The sequence below is a fragment of the Elephas maximus genome, chromosome 5 (genome assembly GCF_024166365.1).
Source record: "Elephas maximus indicus isolate mEleMax1 chromosome 5, mEleMax1 primary haplotype, whole genome shotgun sequence".
NCBI classification, from domain to species: domain Eukaryota; kingdom Metazoa; phylum Chordata; class Mammalia; order Proboscidea; family Elephantidae; genus Elephas; species Elephas maximus.
This window is the reverse complement of record NC_064823.1, coordinates 164,612,796-164,640,503: the sequence shown is the minus strand read 5'-3', so window position 1 is coordinate 164,640,503 and position 27,708 is coordinate 164,612,796. Positions and strand designations below refer to the sequence as shown.

The window sequence follows — 27,708 nt, the reverse complement described above, 5'->3', positions numbered from 1 at the left end:
CCTGGCTTCCCAGGGCTTCTGGACAACATGCCACAACTCGGAGGCTTTTGATGTTGGTAGTGGCTGTCGGTCGGCTTCAACTCGTGGCGACCCCACGTACAGCAGAACAGAACGTCGCGCGGCCCCGTGCCACCTCCTCGATCATTGTGGGTCTGAATCCGCTGCTGCAGCTGTTGTGTCGGCCCATCTCAAGGAGGCTTCCCTGGTTGTCGCTGACCCCCTCCCTCACCAACCATGGTGTCTTTTTCTAGCGATGAGGCTTTCCTGATGACGTGTCCAAAGGAAGTGAGCTGCAGTCTCACCATCCTCGCTCCTAAGGAGCATTCTGGTTCTATTTCTTCTAAGACTGATTTGTTCACTCTCGGACAGTCCACGGTACTTTCAGTATTCCTCGCCACACCCCTTAAAGAGCCATGTTTTGTCTTGTTCTGGAGGCTGGGGGTCCAAATGCAGGCCACCAGCAGGGCCGTGCTCTCTGTGTCTGCTGTAGGGAATAGCCCTTCCTTGTCTCTTTCAGCTTTGGGAGCCCTGGGCGTTTCTTGGCGTTCCTCGGCTTATAGACAGATCCCCCCATGGTGTCTTCCTCCTGAGTGTGACTCTGTCTCTGGACCTCTTCTCCTTTTCTGTAAGGACAAACACTCACGTAGGATTAGGGCCCACCCTGCTGCAGTGTGCCCTCCTGCTAACCTAACTGGTAACGTCTGCAAAGGTCCTATTTCCCAACAAGGTCACGTTCACAGGTATCGGGGTTAGAACTTCAGCATAATACCTTTACAAAAAACCCACCCAGTGGGGGGACACAATTCAATCCATAGCAAAGAGCTTGTAGTCCTGTGGAAGAAACAGGTGAATAAATATGTACTTCCGTGCATATGTGGAAATGCAAAGAAGTCACGCTGTGTATACCATTTCCCAGTATTTTTCATGTACTGTCCTGTCATGAGGATTTTCTCGGATCGTTGTTTATCTTGTTTCCCACTCTTCCCCAGTGTCATGTGCAGTAGCCACTTAATAAATATGTGTTGAAAAAATTGAGTTGTTTTGCTCTGGTTTATGGAACCACTCTCCCGAGGGGGTTGTTGCTGGCTTCTCGTTGTTGGAGCAGAGTGCCGGGGGATCACAGACACAGCTCTGAACGTTGACATGCAGACTCGGGGACCGTGTGGTGACGGTTCCGACCTCCTGCCAAGGTCTGATGCTTGTGGGAGGGAGACTTTTACGGATCCCCACAGACATTCTCACATCAGCTTCACATCCGAGGGCTGGAGACCGCGTCCCGATGTGTGCTGAAACGGTTCTGCCAAATTTGCCCTGTCATTAACGTTCAGTCACTGTTAATTTCAGACAGAGCTCTTAATTTGAGCTTTTTTTGTCATTGTCACGTCATGGAGGCGGCTCTGTTTTTAGCCCTGGGGTGAGGGCAGCTGGACGCTCCCTCACCAAGCCTGGGAGGACGCCCTTCACCACAGCTGGGAATGAAATGCCGACTGGGGACTAGATAATCACCTCGGAAGTCTCCATGTGGAGCCTGGCTCGACAGGTCCGTTTTATACCAAGTCGTGCCGGCGAAGGGACGTTCTGTGTGATACACGGACGGCACCATCAGCCGTGTGCTCGGATCCCAGCAGAGCTGTCTCCTGCTTCCACCTTCTCGGGAGGACACATCGAGCTACCCCAGGGAGAGCTCGAGAATCAGTCTTCAAAAAGGGAGGCCTTATCCAGGTCCCAACCCTTCTGCCGTTTCGTTTTTCCCGGACAAGTCACCCACAGGCTTCAGTTCTCATGATGAGGGAAACCTTTCTTCCTTTCTCCCTGTGCTTTTAGCCAGAAATACTGAGAGTGACCTAAAACCTGTGGGTAAAGCCGGGCCGTGTTTACAGACCACTTTTATTGTGGTGGTGCTGTTAGCTGCCACGGAGCCAGCTCTGACTCGTGGCGCCCCCCGTGTGTCAGAGTGGAACTGCTCTCCATGGCGCCCCCCGTGTGTCAGAGTGGAACTGCTCTCCATGGGGGTTTCAGTGGCTGGTTTTGGGGAAGTAGACATCCAGGCCTTTCTTCTGAGGCGCATCTGGGTAAGTGTGAACTGCCAACCTTTTGGCTAGTAGTTGAGCACGGAATTACTTGCACCATCCAGGGGATCCATGTCTACTGATTACAGGTGTGTTTATGTAAAACACGAATGAGGGAAGACATGTAATGTAATGTAACGTAATGACCTTCTTGACTGTGCTAAGGCATTCGACTGTGCGGATCATAGCAAATTATGGATAACATTGTGGAGAATGGGAATTCGGGACACTTAATTGTGCTCGTGAGGAATCTGTACATGGACCATGAGGCAGTCTTTCGAATAGAACAAGGGGATACTGACTGGTTTAAAGTCAGGAAAGGTGTGTGTCAGGGTTGTGTCCTTTCACCATACCTATTCAATCTGTATGCTGAGAAAGTAATCCGAGAAGCTGGACTCTATGAAGAAGAACGGGGCATCAGGATTGGAGGAAGACTCATTAACAACCTGCGTTATGCAGATGACACAACCTTGCTTGCTGAAAGTGAAGAGGACCTGAAGCACTTACTAATGAAAATCAAAGACCACAGCCTTCGGTATGGATTACACCTCAACATAAAGAAAACAAATCCTCACAACTGGACCAATGAGCAATATCGTGATAAACGGAGAAAAGATTGAAGTTGTCCAGGATTTCATTTTACTTGGATCCACAATCAACAGCCATGGAAGCAGCAGTCAAGAAATCAAAAGACACATTGCATTGGGTAAATCTGCTGTAAAGGACCTCTTTAAAGTGTTGGAGAGCAAAGATGTCACCTTGAACACTAAGGTGCACCTGACCCAAGCCATGGTATTTTCAATCGCATCATATGCATGTGAAAGCTGGACAATGAATAAGGGAGACCGAAGAAGAATTGTGGTGTTGGCGAAGAATATCAAATATACTATGGACTGTCAAAAGAATGAACAAATCTGTCTTGGAAGAAGTACAACCAGAATGCTCCTTAGAAACAAGGATGGCAAGAGTATGTCTCACATACTTTGGACATGTTGTCAGGAGGGAACAGTCCCTGGAGAAGGACATCATGCTTGGTAAAGTACAGGGTCAGCGGAAAAGAGGAAGACTCTCAACGAGATAGGTTGACACAGTGGCTGCAATAATGGCACAAGCATAACAACAATTATGAGGATGGCGCAGGACCTGGCAGTGTTTCGTTCTGTTGTGCACAGGGTCGCTGTGAGTTGGAACCGACTTGATGGCACCTAGCAACAACAGTGACCTTCCATAATGTAAGGCAAGGTAATGTAATGTAATCATCTTCCATAATGTAATCTAACATAGTGTAATCAATCAGTTGAAAAGGGAGTTTCCCTACAGTGTGTTCTGCCTCCAGACTATGAACTGATATTTTGGCAAAACTTGACTGTACTCTTCCTGTCACCTGACCTACTGGCCTTGGAGTTGACAGCCCCCCACAGTCACTGGAGCCAACTTCTGAAGTCAGTCTCTCTCTCTCTCAGGTTCTGTTTCTCTAGGGAATCCTGAATAAGACACTAAGGAGCAGACCTTTGAGGGTAATGAAGTGTTCTGACCAGCCAGTCTGGGTTCTGTAAGGGACGGTGTGGTTGAAGTCTGGTTCCCAGCTGGTTCAGGCACCGACTTCCTTCTCTTGTCACCTCCTTCTTCTGTGACAGGTGCCTGTACTTCTTCTCTGCCTGCCTCTCCTCTGAGTGACAGCGTCGCCCCCAAAGGGAGATTCTTAGGAGTGAACATATGGCGTTCTGACTGGGCCGGTGGAAAGGGAGGGGGCGGCTGGGAGCCTGGGGAGGGATTTCTGTTTTAAAAACAGGATCAGTAATTCCCACCAACTCCCAGAGAGACCCAGGACACGTTGTATGTTGAGAGCAGCCACGCCATCACAGCTCAGCCGAGCACCTTTTACTGCTATAAATGGATCTGAAAAACGCCAGCCCTTCTGGGTAGATGTACCCGAGTGTCATTTTGAGTCCCAACAGCAAAAAAACAAAAACAACAACAACAAAATACTTGTAATTTTATTAATAATTTGACTTGCTGTGGCTGTTAGGAAGGAGTGATGGGTGAAATTAAAATTCCATCAGGTCTGGAGAAATGAGAGTAAATGATATTTTTAAAGGACAGCTGGGGTGGAAAAGGCTACCCAGACCCACGTATTAAAATGTACATTATCCCTTAAACGGATTTGATGTAAAAATGCAATTTTCCACAGATCAGTAACGTTCACACATTTATTTTCTGCTGTCTGACTTTGATTTATCGAGGTCCGTTCGTTCCCAGCTCCGTTCTCAACTCTCTTTTTACACTTTGAGTTTCGGCCGTGTGAAAAGCGTTTGACTGACGGGGGCTTGGGTGCAACGTGCTCTCGGCACCCTCACAGTTGGCGTGGGGACCCCAACATTTACCTGAGGCAGAACAGGAGGGGAGCAGCTGAGGCCTTGGGGACCTGGGGAGCCCAAGTTCTGCTGCTGCCCGGGAGCCCCCGATACATCCCTCCTTCCACCTGGGGCCCTCTGTGGTACTGGGGCACCCAGGGCAATGGAAAGAGCACTGAGCCTTGGAGTCAGGCAGCCAGTCCTGCAGGTCTGACACACTGAGCCTCAGTGTCCCCATCTGTAAAATGGGTGAGAGCCTGTACTAGTTTCTTAGCTGCCGCGGCCAAGTGCAATGGAAACTGTGAGAGCTGAAACTCGCTGGACTGCCTTGTTTTTCTGCAAGGTTTCCGCCTCGGACAGGGTGCAGTCTCACCACTTTTCTATCGCTCTCTTAGTGGAGAATAGTGGCGTTTTCCTTCTCTGACAAGTTCCGGCCTTACACAGGTTCTGTGTGGCTTTTGCAGGTTTCACTGCACCACAGGCCGATGGGTTACGACAACAGAAATTTGTCCTCCCACTGTTCCGGAGGCTGGGAGTTTGAAGTCAGGGCGCAGGCAGTCTGTGCTCCCTCCCGAGGCTTCAGGGGAGGACTCTTCCTTGTCTTTCCCAGCTCCTGGTGGCCCCAGGTGTCCCTTGGCCTGTGGCCGCATCCCTCCTCTTTGCTCTGTCTTCTCTGTCTCAAACCTCCCCCTACCTCCCTCTTCCAGGTTCACTTGACACTTGGCCCCACTCCGCCTGCTCCTCTCGTGTTGTGTGTGGTTTTGCAGCCTGTGGGTAAACCGTTCTGAATGTGGCCCTCTGCTGGACAGAGTCTCCAAGTGAAATGCAGCAACTTGTGATCTGAGATCAGAGCGTAAAGCATGTGTGCAGAGCTGGTGGAAGGTCCGCTGGGTGCTCGCCGGTCTGTTCGCTTGCAGAGTGAGCTGGACCGACTCCGGGCTGTGGTATCTTTCTCGGGGTCCCTGGCACTCAGCTCGAGGTTGGGGCCCATGGGATGAGGATGCCCACAGAAGGGTCCCCTGAAGCCTGTTAGTGATGTGTCAGGCTGGAGGCCAGGAAAGGCCAATCAGGACTGGACAAGTGGCCTGGACACACACATGGACATCGGCCATCTCTGGGAGCAGCATGGGAGCTGGTGGGGAATAGGCTGCTGCAGAACACACATGTGGCCGCCCTCTGGCCTGGTGCCTGGCGCTAAACCGGGACCCCAGGGTGGGGGCACACTTTCCCCCAGCAAACGCTGACCAATTGCTTGTGGGTGCCCCCAGTGAGAGGGGCCTCCACTGGGCAGCCTGGGCTTCAGTTCCTGCAGCTGGGCTGCTGCCGGGCCCACAGCCAGGACCACAGTGGCCAGATGAGGTCATGGCTTTTGAGGGAGAAAGGGCTGCTGTTTTGGGCCCGGGTGACTCAGAGCAAGGCAGGGCATCACGGAGGGAGGCCGCACCGTGTGCTCGCCAAAGCCGGCAGCCTGGGCCCGCCTTGTCTCTCCCCCTGGTTGTTGAGGGGGATGGAAAGATGGAGCGAGAGAGGGAAGGGCCTGGCAAGCGGCGGACCTGGCTCCCTGCTCAGCCTCTGAGGAAGATTGGGTCGGAAGGAAAGGCCCATGCTAATAACAGCTTTGACAACACTTTCCCTGCAGGGGATGGGAGAATCCAGGAGGGCTCCTTGGAAGAAAGGGCAGGATGGCATCCCCTGATGTGGGGAGGTGTGTTTGTGGGCAGGCCGAGGCCTGAGCTGCAGCCAGGTGTTTGTGGGTGGCTGCAACACTGGCTGCAAGATTGTCAGGGCCTCCTAAGACCCTGCCTCCCCTCGGTGGTCTTCAGCAGAGAGAAGCAGGCTTCTGTCCTGGGTAGAGAAATCCAGACTCCATGTCTCTTAAGTGGAACTGATTTCCTTGTGGAGCACGCATCTTAGATGGAGGAACCAAGTGCTGCACAGGGGGGAGACAGTGGCCCTGCTGGGGGCAGGGGCAGGGGCAGGAAGACTGGAGGGGAAGGCCCAGCGTGCTGGCCTGCAAGAAGCCTCCTCCTCTGCACCCAGGCTGGGAGCTACCAGGTCTCGTTCCTGCTGTGCGCCTCTCCCGTGAGGGTCCCTGGGCCCCTGCCATTCCCCGTGCCTCCATTTCTAGCCTAGGAAGTAGGCAAGGTGGTGTGATTTCAGGGCTGTTGTGAGAATTGAACAGGGAACTCTGGTGTTCTCTCCCTGCCCCTTCCTGCAAAGGAACGCCAAGGATCACTGCCACACACCAAAAACTAGGAGGCAGGCCACAGAAGGAATCTACTCAGCTGAGACACTGACTTAGACTTCTAGCCTCCAAAACTGTGAGAAAATAAATTCCTGTTCTTCCAGGCCCCCACTGTGGTGTTTCTGTTACAGCAGTAGTAGGTGGCTAAGACAGTAAGCCCAGGTCCTGTCTGAGAGCAAGTCTGCGGCCTTGGTGAATTTAATGAGGCCTTGTTTAACTCCTGAGATAAACCACAGCCTCCAACCTCTCCGCTTCTGGAAGGAACACTGGCCAAGCTCCCGAGTGCCTGTGAGTAGATGGGTGACTCTTCTTCGCAGCCAGCAGAATCACCGCATCTTCTCTGACATCAGTAACAGCCAGCCGTTTCCCGGGCAGCTCTTCACCGTTTGTGAAGTCCTCAAGTACCTGTTCTCCCATGTTCGGTAGCCTCTCCAGCGAGCTTAGGATAGAGCAGGGATTACGTCTCCATTTTTTAGAAGAGGAAAATGGGGCTCCATGGGAATAGAGAAGCAGCCCGAGGCTACAGCCCTGTTAGTGGGGAAGTTACAGCAAGCTGAGGGCCTCCCGACCATGGGGCGCCTCCTGCAGGTTGGTGCAGAGAAGCAGCTACCCAAAAGGTCAGCGGTTTGAACCCACCAGTGTCTCTGTGGGAGAAAAGACCTGGCGATCTGTTCCTTTAAAGATGATGGCCCAGGAAACCCTGTGGGGTAGTTCTGGTCTGTCCTCCAGGGTCGCTGTGAGTTGGAATCGACTCAACAACACCTGCCAACTACAACTGCAGTGGCGTATGCAAAGATGCCCACGGGTGGCCTCCCTCCCACCTTCCGATCTGTGAATGTGTGTTTACAGACAGTGAAATGCATACTCACACGCTGGCAGCACCCATGAGCTTTCTGGAAGGATGTGTGCAGGGGGTGCAATCCCTGCATGAGCCCTTGAGACTGGGTGCCCCTGTGTGCCGGGATCACGGCCACCTCCGCTGTGGACCCCTTGCCTGGCGTGGCGAACCAGTAGACGCTTGTTGAATGAATATTCTAAGTCATCATCCGGCACCCGTTACCACGGGGTCGACTCCGACTCATGGCGACCCCACGTGTGTCAGAGCAGAACCGTGCTCCAGAGGGTTTTCAGTGGCTGATTTTTTGGAAGTAGATGGCCAGGCCTTTCTTCCGAGGTGCTGCTGGGAGGACTCGAACCTCCGACCGTTCAGTTAGTAGCTGAGCCTTAGCTGTTTGCACTCTCGGTTAACCTGTTGCTGTCCAGTCGATTCTGACTCGTGGTGACCCCTTGTGTGTCAGTAGAGCTGTGCTCCAGACGGTCTTCCTAGGCTGTGACCTTTCCAGAGCAGGTCGCGGGACCTTCTTCCAGGGTTGAGCTGCACAGAGCTAAAGCCGGTGGTATCGTTGCAGGGTATGTTTCTCTAATTTTTTCCCCTGAGGTCATCTTAAACTGTCCCACCAACCAGGTGCCATCGAGTCCAGTCTGCCTCGTGGCCATCCCACATGTGCAGAGTAGAGCTGTGCTCCGTGGGTTTTCAAGGCCATGACCTTTTGGAAGCACATTGCCAGGGCTTTCTTCCGAGGTACCTCTGGGAAGGTTTGAACCCCCAACCTTTTGGCCGGTAGCTGAGCACTTAACTGTTTGTGCCACGATGGGCCTGCGCATTTTTCTGATTATGTCCTTGGGAAGCAAGCAGGTGTTGTTAGGTAGGTCGAGTCGGTTCCGACTCATAGCGACCTCATGCACAACAGAAGGAAACACTGCCAGGCCCTGCGCCATCCTCACAATCGTTGTCATACTTGAGCCCATTGTTGCAGCCACTGTGTCAGTTCATCTCATTGAGGGTCTTCCTCTTTTCCGCTGACCCTCTACTTTACCAAGCATGATGTCCTTCTCCAAGGACTGATCCCTCCTGATAAGATGTCCAAAATACGTGAGACATAGTCTCGCCATCTCTGCTTCTAAGGAGCATCTTGGTTGTACGTCTTCCAGGACAGATTGTCCGTCCTTTGTCAGTTCATGGTATATGCAGAGTCGTCAGCACCTGGCAACGTCGGCCTCCCTGGGAGCTGGTGGGGGGAGCCAGAAACGAGGTTTTGACCAACAACCAGGACCTCCCGCAGTGGTGTCAGATGCTCTTGTGACTGGGACCGGGATCAGGAAGTCAGCTGACCTCGGGGGCTGCCGAGATGGAGGCTCAGCAAACTAGTCCGTGAAGGTGGCATGTTGAGTACAGGGTGTGGGGTCAGAGCTGCACCCAGGGGCCAGGGGGAACCTCTGTCCAGGGTCAGGAGCTGTACCCTGCTTTCTTTAGGGATCCGCAGGTCCAGGGAGGGTCAGCTCATTTCCTGAGGCCTCATGGCAGGGTGGCTGGGCCAGGAGGGAGCCAGGGCCTTTCTGCCAGAGCCCACTGTCCCCACCCCAAATGGGTGCCTCCTTCCTCGGTGGAGGCAGCACCACCAGCCCGTACTTCCTTACCCCCTCCAGCTGCACCCAGCACGAGCTCACCACCAGAACCGGGACCCTCTCAGCCAGCACGCTGGGCAGAAACAATCCTCATCATTGCTGTTACATTGCTTACTGAGGGCAGAAAAATTAGAGCATGCTGATGAGGGAAGGGAGGAAGGTGGCAGATGCGGTTTTAGGGACTCTCCCTCATCCACTTGGCTGACGGTCCCTGAGTGGTTTGGAGGTTCCGTATCTGCCAGGCATGGTGCCCAGTGCTGGGGATGTAATGCTAGACACAGCCCCTGCCCAGGAAGGGCTGGTGGTCTCGTGGCAAAAAGAGAGGCTATGAGCTGTGCTGGGACAGGAAGCCCAGGGGCTGGGGGAACATGGAGGGGGCTTCCAACCCAGAGTGGGAATCTGGGAGACTTCCTGGAGGTGGTGTTGATTCCACTGAGATTCAAAAGCTGAGCAACAATTAATTGAGGAACTGGGGGATGGGTGGGAGAAAGAGGAAACCGGCCAAGGAACAGCTTGTGCAGAGGCTGGGGGCTGGAGCACAGAACGGTGGGTGGACAGGGTGGAGACTCTTTCCCAGCAGGGACAGGGAAGAGAGACAAGTCTTGCTTGGTGATGGGCTACAGCGGCAGAACTAGAAGTCACCAGAAAGCAGACCTCACGGAGGCCCAGCTTCCCCACGGAGCAGCCCTCAGGAGGGCTCAGAGCCACGTTAATTTAAGGGCTGAGCCCCACTCCCCACCCCTCGAGGCGTGGGCAGCCCCGGCTCCCCTTGCTCTGTGAGGATGTTGGGTCGAGGACTTCACGCTGGCTGGCACCGGATGAAACGGGCTTTGAGGTGCCTTCCAGCTGTCATGCTCCAGTTCCCCCGATCCCCGCTGGGAGCAGGAAGATGATAAAATATAAATCAATAGGTTAAAAATACGCTCGTCTCCTGCCCCGGCCCTGTCAGGCTGCCTCCCTCCATCTGCGGAGCGTTCTGGCTCTGAGTGCGGCAGATGGCAGCGGAAGGAAACCGCTTGGTTCCCAGCCAGGCAGGGCCCACCGTGCCTCTGCTGACGAGGCCTGGCGTTTCGGCGTTTCGGAGTCATCCTGCCTATCCTAGCTGACGTCTCCCCCGATATGTCCCCGCTGTGATCACCAACAGCTGCTGTCTGGGATGTACTGCTTACTGGAAGGGACCAACTGCGGGGGATGGCCAGGGCGGAGACCCCAAATTACCCAGGCCAGCAGCCCGGTTCCCAGTGTGAGAATAGGATAGGGTGGGGTGGAGGGGGGCTTCCCATTTACCTCCGGGCATCCCCATGGCAACGGGAGTATTCGGAGCAGCTAATACAGACTGGCAGGCAGTGAAATGGAATTCGATGTACACGGAGCTGCTGCGGCCAGGGAAGCCACTGGGGAGAGACCGCTGTCCCCACTGGGCCGGAGAGCCTCATTTCCTGTTTGTTTTGGAGTGGCTGTTCCCACTTTTGTCTTGAAGAGCCTCTAAAAGGTGCACTTACACACAGTTATTTCGTTTTCACCAACAGTGGCCCGTGTGGTGGTGGTGGCGTCGGGTGCCTTTGAGTCAGTTCTGACTCACAGTGACCGTGTGTACAACAGAATGAAGCACTGCCCGGTCCCGTGCCATCCTTGCAATCGTTATGTTTGAGCCCATTGCTGCAGCCGCTGTATCAGTCTATCTGCTTGAGGGTCTTCCTCTTTTTCACTGACCCTACCAAGCATGATGTCCTTCTCCAGGAACTGGTCCCTCTTGATAAAATGTCCAAAGTATGTGAGACAAAGTCTCACCATCCTTGCTGCTAAGGAGGATTCTGGCCGCTCTTTTTCCAAGACAAATTTGTTCCTTCTTTTGGCAGTCCAGGGTATATTCAGTATTCTTCACCAACACCACAATTCAAAGGTGTCAGTTCTTCTCCGGTCTTGCTTAGGCGTATGGTGGACACACCGTCATTTCATTTTCACCAACAGTGGCGTTTCCCTCACAGGTGTGTGGTGGATACAGCTTTGTGTGTGGGAAAGTTAGGAAAATGGAAGGGCACGTCTGCGATGGTTTGTAGGCAGCCTCCCACTGTGCCCGGTGTCTCCATGTCCCCAGCCTACTGTCACCGCCCCAGAGGGGTGACGACACTCCAGGGACATGGCCCAGCCGGCTGTGTCCGGCTGGGGGACAGCCGCCTGTGGGAGCCTTGACCACTTCATGCTGCGGTCACACCTGGACACTGCCTCACGGGCCTGTAGCTGGGGTTTCAGGCCACCCAGGGCTGGTGTGCGTTATTCTTGCCTGAAGAGAGCTCCTGGCTGGGTCCCTCAGGGTGCAGTGCGCGTGATGCTGTCCTGAAGGGCACAGACAGGTGCTCAGTTCAGAGTGGGGACGAGCCTGTGACCTAGGTCCTCTGGGCTGAGGTGGCTTAGAGCCTTCCTGGAATACCAACAGGGCAAGGCCCTGGTGGCTCCTTTTGTTGTAGTCGCTGTTGGTAGTTGCCATCGAATCACCCCGATGCATGGTGACCCCATGTACACCATAACGAAACACTGCCTGGTCCTGCACTGTCTCCGTGATCGTCGGTGTGCTTGAGTCCACGGTGGCGGCCACTGTGTATGTCACGTGCCTTGCAGCCTGGGGGGCTCATCTTCCCGCACTCTATCTGACAATGTTCTATTGTGACCAACAGGGCTGTCATTGGCTGATTTTCAGAAATGGATCGCCAGGCCTTTCTTCCTAGTCTGTCTTAGCCTGGAAGCTCTGCTGAAACCTGTCCACCATGGGTACCCTGTTGGCATTTGAAATACCGGTGGTGTAGCTCCCAGCCTCACAGCAACACAAATGCCAATATGGCAGACCGACAGACAGGGGTGGTGCTCACATTTGAGGGACTGTAAATTCTCGGGGGAGGGTCACTAGATCCGCCTTTGGGAACCTTTAAGCCCTCTGACCTGTGCCTTTTCTTTCTGACACCACAGGTCATCTTGATCCTGACCAAGTACTACCACACAGACATGGGGAAGGTTCTGGAGAGTTCTCTGTGGCGGTAAGTCAGCTGCGGTGAGCCTTTCTCTTGCCCTCCCACTCGTCCGACGTCTCTTGGGGCTCCCGGCCGCGGGCTGAGAGCCAGATGCCTGGCCGAGCAGTTCCTGAGCTGGCGGCCTCGGGCTGCTCTCTGGCTGCTCTCTGGCTGGAAACGCGCCGAGGAGCAGTGGAAAGTGGATCAGGCGTCTCTCGGCAGTGGGCACAAACAGCGCCCGAGCATAGACAGCCGTTCAGAAGGCATCTTTTCTTTCCTCTTCTTCCTTTCTTCGTCTTTTCTCCCCCGAGGAGGAGGTCCTGGTCGTGGATTTAGGTCAGCGCACAATCCCCTGCTTGTGTTCCGAACTTCAGACGCCTCCCGGCGTCCAGCAAATGTGCGTTTCCCCTCATTGTCTGGGCCTTTCTTTCTTCCTGGCGTAGCTGAGCGCTTGGAAAACGAAGGCCCATGGAGGAGCGGGTGTCTCTGTGTGCCAGAATGAATGCTGCCCAGGGCAGGAGGCCGCCCCTTTGATGTTTTGAAAGAGATGAGAGAGAAGGAGGTTTTTAGAAATCATTCCGGCTATTATCACCTTCGATATTTACATCTGCTCACCAGGAAGGGCGGGCGGAGACCCCCGGCGTCTCAGGTGGCAGACTCTGCCCCTTCCACACACGGCGTGCCACCTCCGTGTTCCCTGGGCGTTCAACGACGTTGGTTTCCGAGTAACGATTCTTTCATTTGCCTGTTTCAAACCAATACACCTGTAACTACTGATCCGTGTTGCAGCGTCGTCGGAGTCACGTGAGGCTTGAGTGGATTTATTTTCAGCTTTTGGCTTTGCTTTCAGCAGGGAGTCGGTGCTGCATTCAGTTGACGAGGGTTCCGGTGATGCTTTGGAAGGTTGTTGGGACGGTGCGACGGCCGACGGGGCCGGTTCTCTCTCTGCTGTGTGAGGAGCGGCGTTGCCTTGTGGCCCCCGAGTTTTCCTTGCCCCCTTCTCCTAGTTTGCCCTCCCCCACTCAGCTGTGGACTCTCTTCCCAGACTCATCACCCCGCTTCTCGATTCTGCTGCTGCTGCCAGAAAAGGGGTCTGTTGCGTAGGATTTAATTTTAAAATTTAAATAAATGCTCGCATTTGACATGCGTAAACTCATTAGTTCAATGGTTAGAGTCCAGATCTTTAGACTTTAGGTGTTTACCTTTAACAAGGGGTAGAGGAAGACGCCTTGACCGTGGCTTGAACCTGGTGGAGGTCCCTTGTAGCAAGGGCAGCGGTGGGGGCAGAGCCTCAGCCTGTGCTCTGGCAGGGTCTCCTCTGTGGAGGGTGTCAGAGTTGAGAGGTGATGCTCTCTGCCTCCTCTCCTCGGCGTTTTGTCCTCAGGGTTAGAGGTTAGCCAAATATTGTTTCTTTTCTTCAAGATTAGAGATGAGGGAGGTGGTTTACAATTATGTCTCAAGGCTAGTTGATAGAAATTAACTATATGTAATCACAGCATCACAGCCTACCGGGGCAAAGTTGACTCAAAGGTTATTATTATTTTTTACTGTATTCTTCACATACTCCTATGTCTAAGTTCACAAATTTTCTACTTCCAAATCACATTATGAGTAATTTATGTATCTGTGGCTTAAGATCTTACAGAAGCAATACAACAATGTCACACACATTGCAGACGTACGTGATTTGAGAGCATTACAAAAAAGCATGTGTAACGGGGTCCGTGTCTAGTCAGGTGTTTTCCTGCCAGCACCTCCCCATGACTTTATATGTTGGCGTATTTTTGTCTGGTACCTGGAGCAGCTCACACACCAAGGAGTGTTCAGAGGGCGTTTAAGACACCTGGCTTCTCCACTGACGGTGAGGTGGTTCCTCGGGTTCTGGACAAGCGCCGCAAATGGTGTGAGTGTTGAAGTTTTAGTGAAATATCACCTGCTTCTCTCTGAGGATTTAATTCTGGGATTGGCTTCAGGACCAAGGCTCCTTGGGGAGTCCTTGCCCAGGGAAGGGGTGCCCCCTGGTTCCTGAGGGGGGCATGCAGGGAAGGCTCCCCTTGGCTAAAATTGGCCCGGGGAGTAAGTCTTTCCTATCTGAAAGCACGGTTCCCAATTACCATGTTTGCTCCAGTTTGCACCATCAGTCAAGCACTGAAGGGCTGGAACACTTCCTTCACAGTCAGTAATCCATCTGCTCAGACACCTTCCTTAGACACGTTCAGAATACTGGGCTCCCTGCACTCCTACAGGGTCTCCAGGTGTCTGGAGATGAGGGAACTGGAATATTTTCAATGTTGTTTGAAGGGTGTGTAAGTCACCTAGTGCTGCTGTAACAAGGATACCAGAGGTGGGCGTCTTTAGAGAACAGGGATTTATTGTCTCTGAGTTCTGGAGGCTGGGGGCCTGACATCAGGGCATCAGCCAGGCCATGTTCCCTCTCTGTCCACTGTAGGGGAGGATCCCTCTTGGTTCCATTCAGCTTCTGTAGCACTGCCCATTTCTTGTTGTTCCTTGCCTTGTAGATGAGTCCTCACGTGACATCCATCTTCCCCTGTGTGACTGTCTCCGTGTTTCTTCTCCTTTTATAAGGACACTGGTCATATAACCAGCTTTGCCTTCTCCTGCACATTTATGTAATTACATGTAGAATACAGCCTGGGTTCTCTGAACATTTATGTAATTAGACATATAATACAGCCTGGGTTCTCTGAACATTTATGTAATTAGATGTAGAATACAGCCTGGGTTTTCTGCACATTTATGTAATTAGACACGGAATACAGCCTGGGTTCTCTGCACATTTATGTAATTAGATGTAGACTACAGCCTGGGTTCTCTGCACGTTTATGTAATTAGACGTAGACTACAGCCTGGGTTCTTTGCACGTTTATGTAATTAGACGTAGACTACAGCCTGGGTTCTCTGCACGTTTATGTAATTAGACGTAGACTACAGCCTGGGTTCTCTGCACATTTATGTAGTTAGACGTAGAATACAGCCTGGGTTCTCTGCACGTTTATGTAGTTAGACGTAGAATACAGCCTGGGTTCTCTGCACATTTATGTAATTAGACGTAGACTACAGCCTGGGTTCTCTGCACATTTATGTAATTAGACGTAGACTACAGCCTGGGTTCTCTGCACATTTATGTAATTAGACGTAGAATACAGCCTGGGTTCTCTGCACATTTATGTAATTAGATGTAGAATACAGCCTGGGTTCTTGGCACATTTATGTAATTAGACGTAGAATATAGTCTTGAGTGCTTCTTGTTTTCGCTTATACACTATGCTTTGAGTTTTTCCATATTGTGACACACTGTTTTCACTTACATGCTATGTTTCCATATTGTGACACAGTCTGTGCGTTGTTTTTTATGGTGGTGAGCTAGCCCCTCGAGCTGGTTCACTCTAATACCCTGAGCCGTCCCATATTGCTGCTGCCATAAAAAACGTAGGCATGTGGTTTCCCTCTTCCTCTTTTCTCTGGGCTGGATCTTCTGAGCTCCATTCTGGATCCACAGAGAGTGGGTGGTTTATGTCTGCGCAGCCAAATTTCTCTTCATAAGAGTGCTGGCTCCCTCTGAGGGGAAGGTGTCCCCGCCACCCGGTGTGTTCGGTTTTACAATTGTTCCTAAACTTGCTCACTAACGGGCCCAAACGGACTTCACCGTTTTAATTTGCAGCCATTTGATTGCTAGTGAAGATGAACGGTTTCCTGTGTTTAATTACATGCTATGTGTTTTTTTTTGTGAGACTTATCGCTTCCTGTCCTCTGGATCCCTTTGGGGACTTGTGTGAGTCTGGTTTAGAAGTGGAACGATGGCCATTTCTCTGTCCTCGGGATGCTTCCCTCCCTCACCCACCTGGACGGGACGTTAAAGTCACCCTGCATCAGGACACCTACTAAATGCTGTTATTAAAGACGCGTTTATTGGGTGTATGCGGGCCTCCCAGGAGTGCTCTCGTGTGATCACAGCAGATACATGTTAAATGACAGGCGTGCTGTTTACATTGGGGAACAGCTCTCGGAAATCCAAGCCGAATGCATTTTTAAGTGTCCTGCATTTAAGGGCCATGTGGCAGCGGCTTCCCCTCCACTCACTGAGTGAGCCAGCTCACTCAGCCCTTCCTTCTGCTTCCTTCGCCAAGGAGCCTTTTTAGACAACTTTTGTCCTAATTGCCCCCACGTAACTGTATTTCTGTTTACAGACTACATGTACGTCTGTGCTTTATACATAAAGAGTAAGAACCCTTGGGGGCTGTATTGTCTGCCGTTGGAAATGCCTAGAGAAGAGCCTCTCAGACTTCGGCTTCCCCCGGGATCTTGTTAAAAGGCAGGATCTGATTTGGTGGGTCTGGGTGGGGCTAAGGTTCTGAGTTTCCAGTGAGTTCTGGCCAGGCTGCTGCTGCTGGTCTGGGGACCACACTTGGAGTAGCGGGTCCCTAGAGGTACTCAGCTGACCTGGGAAGCTTTAAACGTGGCTGATGCTGCGTCCCACCGCAGACACCACGCTTAATCTCAGTTTGATTCAGGGGGCCTGGAGGGTGGGATAGGAGATTATGCATTTCTGACAAGCTTCCAGGTGCTGCTGGTCCGGGGACCCCACTTCGGGTAGCCAGAGGTGGGGCCGCTTAGGAGCAGTGGCTTCCCATGCCTCTTGGAGTAACATCCAAGCCACATCCTGCAAGGACCCCCAATCCCCTGCAAAGACCCCATGTCCCAGTAAAGACCCCACCTCCCTACAAAGACCCTGTGTTCCTGCAAAGACCCCACATCCCCACAAAGACCCCACGTCCCCCCAAAGACCCCACGTCCCTGCAAAGACCCCATGTCCCTGCAAAGACCCCACGTTCCCCTGTAAAGACCCCACATCCCTGAAAAGACCCCGCATCCCTGAAAAGACTCCAAGTCCCCTGCAAATGTCCCACATCCTTGCAAAGATCCTGCGTCCCTGCAAAGACCCCACGTCCCTGCAAAGACTCTGCATCCCCTGGAAAGACCCTGCATCCCTGCAAAGACCCCACATCCCTGCAAAGACCCCATATTCCCTGGAAAGACCTTGTGTCCGCTGGCCCCTCCTCTTCCCCCATGTCATCCTCTCCCACTGTCCCCTTTAGTTGTCAGGCTACAGCCCCACCCACCTGCCGGCTGAACCTTGACTATCCCAGCTCAGCCCCATAAGGGCCTGTGTGTGTCTGACCGCCTGCCCAGAGTGCACTTGGCACTAACCCTTGTGTGTTCACACCTTTCTGACATTCAGTCTCAGCATAAACATCTTTTGCACAAAATAGTCACCCCACCAGTCAGCAGAAAGCAGCCCAGAGCATTCGTCATCTCATCTTTCACTGAAGTGTGGGAGTTCTTGTTTAGGGTTATCCATTTCCCAGCCACCCCCCACCCCCACCCCAACACAGAACTTAAGCTGCCGAGGACGGAGATCTGTCAGGTCCATATTGTTGATCGATGTTTTCTCAGAACTTCGCACAGCTGTTGGCACACAGTAAGTGATGTTGGGCATTGGATGTGTGGATGGACGGATGAGTAGAGAGAGGGAAGGAAGGATTGAATAAAGGAAGGATGGGTAAATGGAGGGATGGATGGAAGAAAGGAAAGATGGATGGAAGGATGGTCAGATGGATGGGTGGATGGATGGGTGGGTAGATGGACGGATAAATGGGTGGGTGGATGGATGGGTGAATGGGTGGTTACACGGATAGATGCATGGATGGAAGTGTGGTGATGTGGTTCTTAGGAAGTACTGCAGGGACCTGGGAGACGCTTTATATCCATGGGGCCTCTCCAGAGGACGGTGCAGGGGGCCAGGAGCACAGGGATGGCTCCGACACAGTCAGCCTGAGCACGAGGCATCTGGAGCACCTGAGCCAGAGAGAAAGCTGACCTTGCCCACGCCCACGGCTATACCCTGCCTCTGTGCACCGAGGCACAGCCCCCAGTATGGCCTGGCTCCCACACTCAGCACGTCTGTTGGGCAAAGTGGATTTGAAACAGAGACCCCAGTCCACAGCCCAGGGAAGCTGTACCCACACTGCTCTTGAGCCAAGATGGTGTGACAGCAGTGCCAACCTGGTGCTTTTATGGATGGCCCGACGGCCACATTTGGCCTTAGTCAGGACCTACAACCTGGGGCAGCCTCAGAAGTTTCTCTCAGAGTCGCTTGGTAGCATCCATCTCTTTTATTGGGCGGGGGGGAGGGGGTTGTTTCTCAGTTTTCTGTCTTCACTTTAATCATGAAAACTTTAACACGTACAGAAAATTTCAGAAAGCGATATCGCAGATGCCTTTGTATCCACGTGGAAGAGACAAGTTAGCACTCACCAAGTAATCCAAGCGTTTCCTTCCTCTCCCAGCCTCCCTTGCAGTTACTTTGGGCCAATCAATGGTCAGCAGGAATAATCAGGGTTAAGCCACTGATATTTAGAGCTTGAGTTGTTACCAAAGCAGAAGCTAGTCTGGCCCATTACCCCCTCGTAGCTTTAACGGTTGTTAATGTTTTTCGTGGTAGAATTCTCACCTTCCATGCAGGAGACCCAGTGTGATTCCCGGCTAACACACCTCATATGCAGCCACCACTCATCTCTCAGTGGAACTTGTGTGTTTCAATGATGCTGAACAGATTAAGGCGGAGCTTCCAGACTAAGACTAGGAAGAAAGGCCTGGCAATCTACTTCCAAAAATCAGCCGATGAAAACCCTATAGATCACAATGATCTGATCCCCAGCCCATCATGGGGATGGTGCAGGACTGGACAGTGTTTTGTTCTGTTGGGCGTGGAGTCGCCATGAGTTGGGAGTGGACTGGGTGGAAGCTAACAGCAACATTACTTTCCCACCTTTGTTTGGGATTTCTCTCTCTCTTTAAAGAAATACACTGTATTGAGATTCCGACCAAGCCCGAGTCTCTCCTCTCTCCCGCCCAGCGTCTTCGGGAAGCAACTACCCCGGTTCGAGTTATTGCCTGTGGGTCTTATATCTTAAGTACATGTGTCTGCGTCTCTCCACAATCAATATGTCCTGTCGCTTAGTGTATTTTAAAAATTGATATAAATGGTGCCCTGCTGCCTTCTGAAATTCGATTTATTGTTCCAACTTTGTTTTTGTAGTTTATCCATGTAGCATGCGTAAGCTGGTTCATTTTCGTGAGTCCCTGCAGCCAGCGTTGGTTTTTCACCCCCATCAGCCATGCTGTCCCAGTCAGGGCTGCACTTAGCGTCCGCGTAGGCTTCTCTAGGCAGATGTGGACATCTGCTCGCTGTCCTCTGCCTCAGTTCCGCCAACGCACCTGCAGGGCGATCCCACGCTCCACGTTGCTCGATACACGAGACGTTGAATGTTTGTACTTAGGTGGAAGCAAGACTGTGGCTCAGTGTTTTACTTTGCGTTTTTCCTATTATATTTTCTGTGCTTTCTGACTGAAGTGGCCTCCTGTTCTGTAAGTTACCTGCTCAGATCTTTATTTTTATTTACTTTTGTAAATAGGTGAACATTTGCAGAGAAAATTAGTTTCTCATTAAACAATTAATACACGTATTGTTTTGTGGCATTGGTTGCCAACCCTGCAACGTGTCTAACACTCTCCCCTTCTCTACCTCAGGTCCCCCATTTCCATGTGTCCAGCTTTCCTTCCCCTCCTGCCTTCTCGTCCTTGCCCCTGGGCTGGTGTGCCCATTTAGTGTCGTGTACATGGTTGAAATACCTGGGTTATTGTTTGCATTATAGGCCTGTCTAATCTCTGGCTGCAGGGTGAATTTCTTTCCTTCTTCTTTTTTTTTTTAACTGGGCTGCTTAACTTTTTCTTAACCCATCCTGTGCGGTTGTAAATAGCCCACGTCGTCTCCTGGACCCCTAACGTTACAGCGTGTGTCCCTGAGTGTGTGCTCTGCCCCTGCTCTGTGGTGTCCTTTCTTCCCCGGAGCCTGTTAAGGATGTCTCTCGCACAAAATCCCTAGAGCTGGTTGTCCTAAGATGAGCCCTGTCTTAGTTTCTGAGGGCAGCCATAACAAAATCCCACAAAGTAGGCACCTTTACAGAACATTCTGTATTCTCTGACAGGTCTGGAGGCTGGGAGGTCCAAATCAGGGCGTTGTCCTTGTCGATTCCTTCTGGGGCTCTGAGACCCACTGTCTCTGCCCCCCTCCCTGTTTGGGCGGCTGCCGGCAGGCCTTGCTCCAAGACTCGTCTTCACATGCCTCATCCCCTGTGTGTGCCTCTGGGTCAATTCTCCATTTTTATAAGGCCGCCACTCAGATGGGATTAGGGCCCATCCTGCTGCTGTATGGCCTCATGTTAACTGATAACATCTTCAAAGACCCGATTTCCAAAGAGGGTCACAGTTACTGGTATGGGGTTAGGGTTTCAGCACACCTTCTCAGAAACACAGTTCAAACTGTAACAACCTGAGAAATGAGATGGGGTCAGAACTGCTGGCCAGTTTGGAAGCGTGGTGGCTGCATTGGGGAAGACCACCTAAGAAGTAGAATTTTCATGGGTGGCAAAGGATAGAGCGACGTTTGGGCAGAGGAGACAGAGGGAGAAGATCACAGAGAATGACCAGAGGTTGTTGTCGTTAGGGGCTGCCGAGTCAGTTCCGACTCTTACTGACCGTACTATGTACAACAGAATGAAATGCTGCCCAGCCCTGCGCCATCCTCACTATCGTTGTTACGCTTGAGCCCATTGTTGCAACCACTGTGTCAGTCTACCTCATTGAGTGTCTTCCTCTTTTGCTGACCCTGTCCTTTACCAAGCGTGATGTCCTTCTCCAGGGACCGATCCCTCCTGACAACATGTCCGAGGTATGTGAGACAAAGTCTCATCATCCTTGCTTCCAAGGAACATTCTGGCCGCACTTCTTCCAAGACAGATTTGTTCATTCTTCTGGCAGTCCACTGTATATTCAATATTCTTCGCCAACACCACAATTCAAAGATGTCAATTCTTCTTCAGTCTTCCTTATTCATTGTCCAGCTTTTGAATGCATATGAGGCGATTGAAAACACCATGGCTTGGGTCAGGCGCACCTTAGTCTTCAAGGTGGCATATTTGCTTTTTAATACTTTAAAAGAGGTCTTTTCCAGCAGATTTGTCCAATGCAATGTGTCTTTTGATTTCTTGACTGCGGCTTACATGTGTGTTGATTGTGGATCCAAGTAAAATGAAATCCTTGACAACTTCCATCTTTTCTCCGTTTATCATGATGTTGCTCATTGGTCCATGGGGGCAAAAGGAAGAGGAACATTTGAGCACAGGAGACAGAGGGAGAAGGTCACAGAGGATGACCAGAGGAGGGGGCTTGAAACAGCTCAGAGCTTGGAGAACTTCAGAAACTCTCCTTGGCCCTAGAGAAAGTACCTGCACACACTGCCTCAAAGCCAGCGGCGCCGACTCCAAAGGCGCTGTGCCCTCCACCCTGGCTCGGTGTCTCAAAGTGCTGTTCTTAGGTTAGGGATTCCGTAGGGTGGTTTATTAATCTCCTAGTGCCACGAGACCGCTGCATAACAAGCCACCCCAAGCTCAGTGACAGCCACACCACCAGCTGCCTTCGAGCCGACTCCTACTCATGGGAGCCCCCATGTATCAGAGAACTGTGCTCCATAGGGTTTTTAATAACTAATTTTTTGGAAGTAGATCACCAGGCCTTTCTTTCAAAGTGCGCCTTTGAGTTAGCAGCTAAGAGCGTTAACTGTTTGCACCAGGGACTCCCAGTGGCTTAGAACAGGCATATGTTCTCATGTCATGGGTGGACTGTGGTCTGGCTGCTCTAGACTGGGAGTGGCTGTGGGTTGGGTGGCCTTGGGTCTGCTCCGTGCATATATGTTCTGAGACCCAGGCTGATGGCCTAGTGGCTGCCCAGGCTTGTTCTTCTGCACCGCACTGTTAGCTCAAAGCCACAGCCAACCCAGCACATTTTTTAAAAAAAAATTTTTATTGTGCTTTAAGTGAAAGTTTACAAATCAGGTCCGTCTCTCACACAAACACTTATATACACCTTGCTAGATACTCCCAATTGCTCTCCCCCTTAATGAGACAGTCCGCTCCCTCCCTCCACTCTCTCTTTTCGTGTCCATTTCTCCAGCTTCTAACCCCCTCTACCCTCTCATTTCCCCTCTGGGCAGGAGATGCCAACATAGTCTCAAGTGTCCACCTGATCCAAGAAGCTCACTCCTCACAAGCTTCTCTCTCCAACCCATTGTCCAGTCCAATCCCTCTCTGAAGAGTTGGCTTTGGGAATGGTTCCTGTCCTGGGCCAACAGGAGGCCTGAGGGCCATGACCAGCGGGGTCCTTCTAGTCTCAGTCAGACCATTAAGTCTGCTCTTTTTACGAGAATTTGGGGTCTGCATCCCACTGCTCACCTGCTCCTGCAGGATTTCTCTGTTTTGTTCCCTGTCAGGGCAGTCATCGGTTGTAGCCGGGCACCATTTAGTTCTTCTGGTCTCGGGCTGATGTAGTCTCTGGTTTATGTGGACCTTTCTGTCTCTTGGGTTCATAATCACCTTGTGTCCTTGGTGTTCTTCATTCTCCTTTGGTCCAGGTGGGTTGGGACCAGTTGATGCATCTTAGATGGCCATTCGCTAGCGTTTAAGACCCCAGACGCCACTGTCCAAAGTGGGATATGCAGAATGTTTTAATAGATTTTATTATGCCGATTAACTTAGATGTCCCCTGACACCATGGTCCCCAGACCCCTGCCCCTGTTACGCTGGCCTTCGAAGCGTTCAGTTTATTCCGGAAACTTCTTTGCTTTTGGTTTAGTCCAGTTGTGCTGACCTCACCTATATTGTGTGTTGTCTTTCTGGTCACCTAAAGTAGTTCTTATCTACCATCTAATTAGTGATTACCCCTTTCCCACCATCCCTCCCTCCCCCCCTCCTCGTAACCATCAAAGAATATCTTCTTCCCCGTTTAAACTATTTCTTGAGTTCTTATACTAGTGGTCTTATACAATATTTGTCCTTTTGCAACTGACTAATTTCACTCAGCATAATGCCTTCCAGGTTCCTCCATGTGATGAAATGTTTGACAGATTCCTCACTGTTCTTTATTGATGCGTAGTAATCCATTGTGTGAATATACCATAATTTGTTTATCCATTCATCCATTGATGGGCACCTTGGTTGCTTCCATCTTTTTGCTGTTGTAAACAGTGCTGCAATGAACATGGGTGTGCACATATCTGTTCGTGTAAAGGCTCTTATTTCTCTAGGATATATTCCAAGGAGTGGGATTGCTGGATCATATGGTAGTTCTATTTCTAGCTTTTTAAGGAACCGCCAAATTGATTTCTAAAGTGGTTGTACCATTTTACATTCCCACCAGCAGTGTATAAGTGTTCCTATCTCTCCACAGCCTCTCCAACATTTGTTACTTTGTGTTTTTTGGATTAATGCCAGCCTTGTTGGAGTGAGGTGAAATCTCATTGTAGTTTCGATCTGCATTTCTCTAATGGCTAATGATTGTGAGCATTTCCTCACGTATCTGTTAGCTACCTGAATGTCTTCTTTAGTGAAGTGTCTATTCATATCTTTTGCCCATTTTTTCATTGGGTTTTTTGTCTTTTTGCAGTTGGATTTTTGCAGTATCATGTAGATTTTAGAGATTAGGTGCTAATTGGAGATGTCTTAGCTAAAAACTTTTTCCCAGTCTGTAGGTAGTCTTTTTACTCTTTCGGTGAAGTCTTTGGATGAGCATAGGTGTTTGATTTTTAAGAGCTCCCAGTTATCTAGTTTTTCTTCTGCATTCTTAGTAATGTTTTGTGTATTGTTTATGCCATGTATTAGGGCTTCTAATGTTGTCTCTGTTTTTTCTTCCATGATCTTTATTGTTTTAGATTTTATATTTTGGTCTTTGATTCATTCTGAGCTTGTTTTTGTGCATGGAGTGAGGTATGGGTCTTGTTTCATTTTTTTGCAGGTGGATATCCAGTTAAGCCAGCACCATTTGTTAAAAAGACTGTCTTTTCCCCATTTAACTGCTTTGGGGCCTTTGTCAAATATCAACTGCTCATATGTGGATAGATTTATGTCTGGATTCTAAATTCTGTTCCATTGGTCTATGTATCTGTTGTTGTACCAGTACCAGGCTGTTTTGACTACTGTGGCAGTATAATAGGTTCTAAAATCAGATAGAGTAAGGCCTCCCACTTTGTTCTTTTTTCAGTAATGTTTTACTTATCCAGGGCCTCTTTCCCTTCTATATGAAGCTGGTGATTTGTTTCTCCATCTCATTAAAAAATGTCGTTGGAATTTGGAACAAAATTGCCTTAAATGTATAGATCGCTTTTGGTAGTATAGACATTTTTATAATGTTAAGTCTTCCTATCCATGAGCAAGGTATGTTCTTCCACTTATGTATGTCTCTTTTGGTTTCTTGCAGAAGTGTATTGTAGTTTTCTTTGTATAAGTCTTCTACGTCTCTGGTAAGATTTATTCCTAAGTATTTTATCTTCTTGGGGGCTACTGTAAATGGCATCGATTTGATGATTTCCTCTTCGATGTTCTTTTTGTTGATGTAGAGGAATCCAACTGATTTTTGTATTTTTATCTTGTATCCTGATACTCTGCTGAACTCTTCTATTAGTTTCAGTAGTTTTCTGGAGGATTCCTTAGGGTTTTTTGTGTATAAGATCATGTCATCTGCAAATATAGATACTTTTACTTCTTCCTTGCCAATCTGGATACCCTTTATTTCTTTATCTAGCCTAATTGCTCTGGCTAGGACTTCCAGCACAATGTTGAATAAGAGCAGTGATAAAGGGCATCCTTGTCTGATTCCCAATCTCAATGGGAATGCTGTCAGGCTCTCTCCATTTAGGATGATGTTGGCTGTTGGCTTTGTATAAATGCCCTTTATTATGTTGAGGAATTTTCCTTCTATTCCTATTTTGCTGAGAGTTTTTATCGTGAATGGTTGTTGAACTTTGTCAAGTGCCTTTTCTGCATCAATTGATAAAATCGTGTGATTCTTGTCTTTTGTTTTATTTATGTGGTGGATTACATTAATTGTTTTTCTAATGTTGAACCATCCCTGCATACCTGGTATGAATCCCACTTGGTCATGGTGAATTATTTTTTGATATGTTGTTGAATTTTATTGGCTAGAATTTTGTTGAGGATTTTTGCATCTAATTTCATGAGGGATATAGGTCTGTAATTTTCTTTTTTTGTGTTATCTTTACCTGGTTTTGGTATCAGGGATATGGTGGCTTCATAGAATGAGTTTGGTGGTATTCCGTCCTTTTCTATGCTCTGAAATACCTTTAGTAGTAGTGGTGTTAACTCTTCTCTGAAAGTTTGGTAGAACTCTGCAGTGAACCCGTCCGGGCCAGGGCTTTTTTTTGTTGAGAGTTTTTTGATTACCTTTTCAATCTCTTCTTTTGTTATGGGTCTATTTAGTTGTTCGACCTCTGTTTGTGTTAGTTTAGGTAGGTAGTGTGTTTCTAGGAATTCATCCATTTCTTCTAGGTTTACAAATTTGAGTATAGTTTTTCACAGAAATCTGATATGATTCTTTTAATTTCAGTTGGGTCTGTTGTAATATTGCCCATCTCATTTCTTATTCGGGTTGTTTGCTTCCTGTCTTGTTTTTCTTTTGTCGGTTTGGCCAATGGTTTATCAATTTTGTTGATTTTTTCAAAGAACCAGCTCTTGGTCTTGTTAATTCTTTCAATTGTTTTTCTTTTTCCTATTTCATTTAGTTCTGCTCTAATTTTTATTATTTGTTTTCTTCCGGTGCCTGAGAGTTTCTTTTGTTGCTCTCTTTCTATTTGTTCAAGTTGTAGGGATAATTCCTTGATTTTGGCCCTTTCTTCTTTTTGGATGTGTGCATTTATTGATATAAATTGGCCTCTGAGCAGTGCTTTTGCTGTGTCCCAAAGGTTCTGATAGAAGTGTTTTTGTTCTCATTGGATTCTATGAATTTCTTTATTCCGTCCTTAATGTCTTCTATAATCCAGTCTTTTTTGAGCAGGGTATTGTTCAGTTCCCAAGTGTTTGATTTCTTTTCCCTGCTTTTCCTGTTATTGATTTCCACTTTTATGGCCTTATGGTCAGAGAAGATGCTTTGTAATATTTCAATGTTTTGGATTCTGCTAAGGCTTGCTTTATGACCTAATATGTGGTCTGTTCTAGACAATGTTCCATGTGCACTAGAAAAGAAAGTATAGTTGGCTGCTGTTGGGTGGAGTGTTCTGTATATGTCTATAAGGTCAAGTTGGTTGATTGTGGCATTTAGATCTTCCGTGTCTTTATTGAGCTTCTTCTAGACGTCCTGTCCTTTATCGAAAGTGGTGTGTTGAAGTCTCCTACTATTGTTGTGGAGCTGTCTGTCTCACTTTTCAATGCTGATAGAGTTTGTTTTATGTACTTGCAGCCCTGTCGGTGGGTGCACCAGAACATTTTAAGGCGTTTGCTCACATGCCATCAGCTAGTATTCCTAGCAAGTCACAGGGTCAAGGCCAGAGGGAGCAGGAGGAGGGTAGGGGAGCAAATGCTTGCTGAACAGTAATTCAGATGGTCCTAAGTGGTGTCTTTGTCTCCTAGTGCTGCTGTAAAACAAACACCACAAGTGGGTGGCTCTGAAGAACAGATACTTACTTCCTCACAGCTCTGGGTGCGCTGGGGGAAGGCTGTCTGTCTATCTAGGAAAGGCTCTTGTCTCTTCGGGTTCTGCAGCCCTGGAGATCTTCACGTAGTGTCTACCTTCCTCCTTTTGTGCTCTGTTGTCTCCGTATCTAATCTGTTCTTTCTGTAACTCGGAAGCAGTTAGGTTGAAGACATACCTTGCACTGATGCTGTTGTTGTTGTTGGGGGCCGGCCTGTTGGTTCCGACCCACAGCACCCTGTGCACCACAGAAGAAAACGCTGCCCGGCCCGCGCTGTCCTCACAGTCGTTGCCGTGCTCGAGCCCATCGTTGCAGCCACTGTGTCAACCCATCTTGTTGAGGGTCTTCCTCGTTTACACTGACCCTTCACTTTACCAAGCATGATGTCCTTCTGCACTGACATGGACTCATTAACATGACAACCCTATTTCCAAACAGGATCATATTCACAGGTTAGGATTCCAACACATGTTCTGGGGGACACAATTCATTCCATAACAGATGGTGTCAGGTAGTAGCAGGAGAGAAGTGTTTGTGGCCATAGACGCTTGGTTAGCACGCTTGCGTTGAAGAGAGCTCACTAGGTCTCTCTGCAGCAGGACTTCTTAGTGGGGTTTGAGCAGCGTCTGCCAATTTCTCTTGACTCCATCTCTTTATGTTTTATTTACTTTTTGTTCTGCTGACCATTTTGGGGCGTTTGTTCTGCATGGAACAAGCCTTGGGGAACCCTGTTTTATGGATTCTGTATTCCATGGAGTTGGAATTTGGGGTTTTCAGATTAGTTCTATTCACCTGAAATGTCACGGTGTGAGTGTATGATTCCTTTTAAAGTAAGACTCAGTTCTGTCTTCCTAAAGGGCCGCGCTGTCTTTGTTTCACAGACAGAGTTTTAGGTTTATGCGTTTGGATGTGGAGTCAGGAACGAGAGCCTGAGTCTGTGAAACCAAACAGC

At 49.7% G+C, this 27,708-nt stretch overlaps 1 protein-coding gene across 1 annotated transcript in view; it reads left to right on the top strand.

The window, feature by feature from the left end:
- The window catches only part of SORCS2 (sortilin related VPS10 domain containing receptor 2), a 568,942-nt gene that overhangs the window by 164,490 nt on the left and 376,744 nt on the right, over positions 1 to 27,708 (top strand). The window contains exon 2 of the mRNA XM_049886699.1: positions 12,099 to 12,166. Coding sequence (XP_049742656.1) covers positions 12,099 to 12,166 — 68 coding nt within the window. The remainder of the gene's footprint in view (positions 1 to 12,098; positions 12,167 to 27,708) is intronic.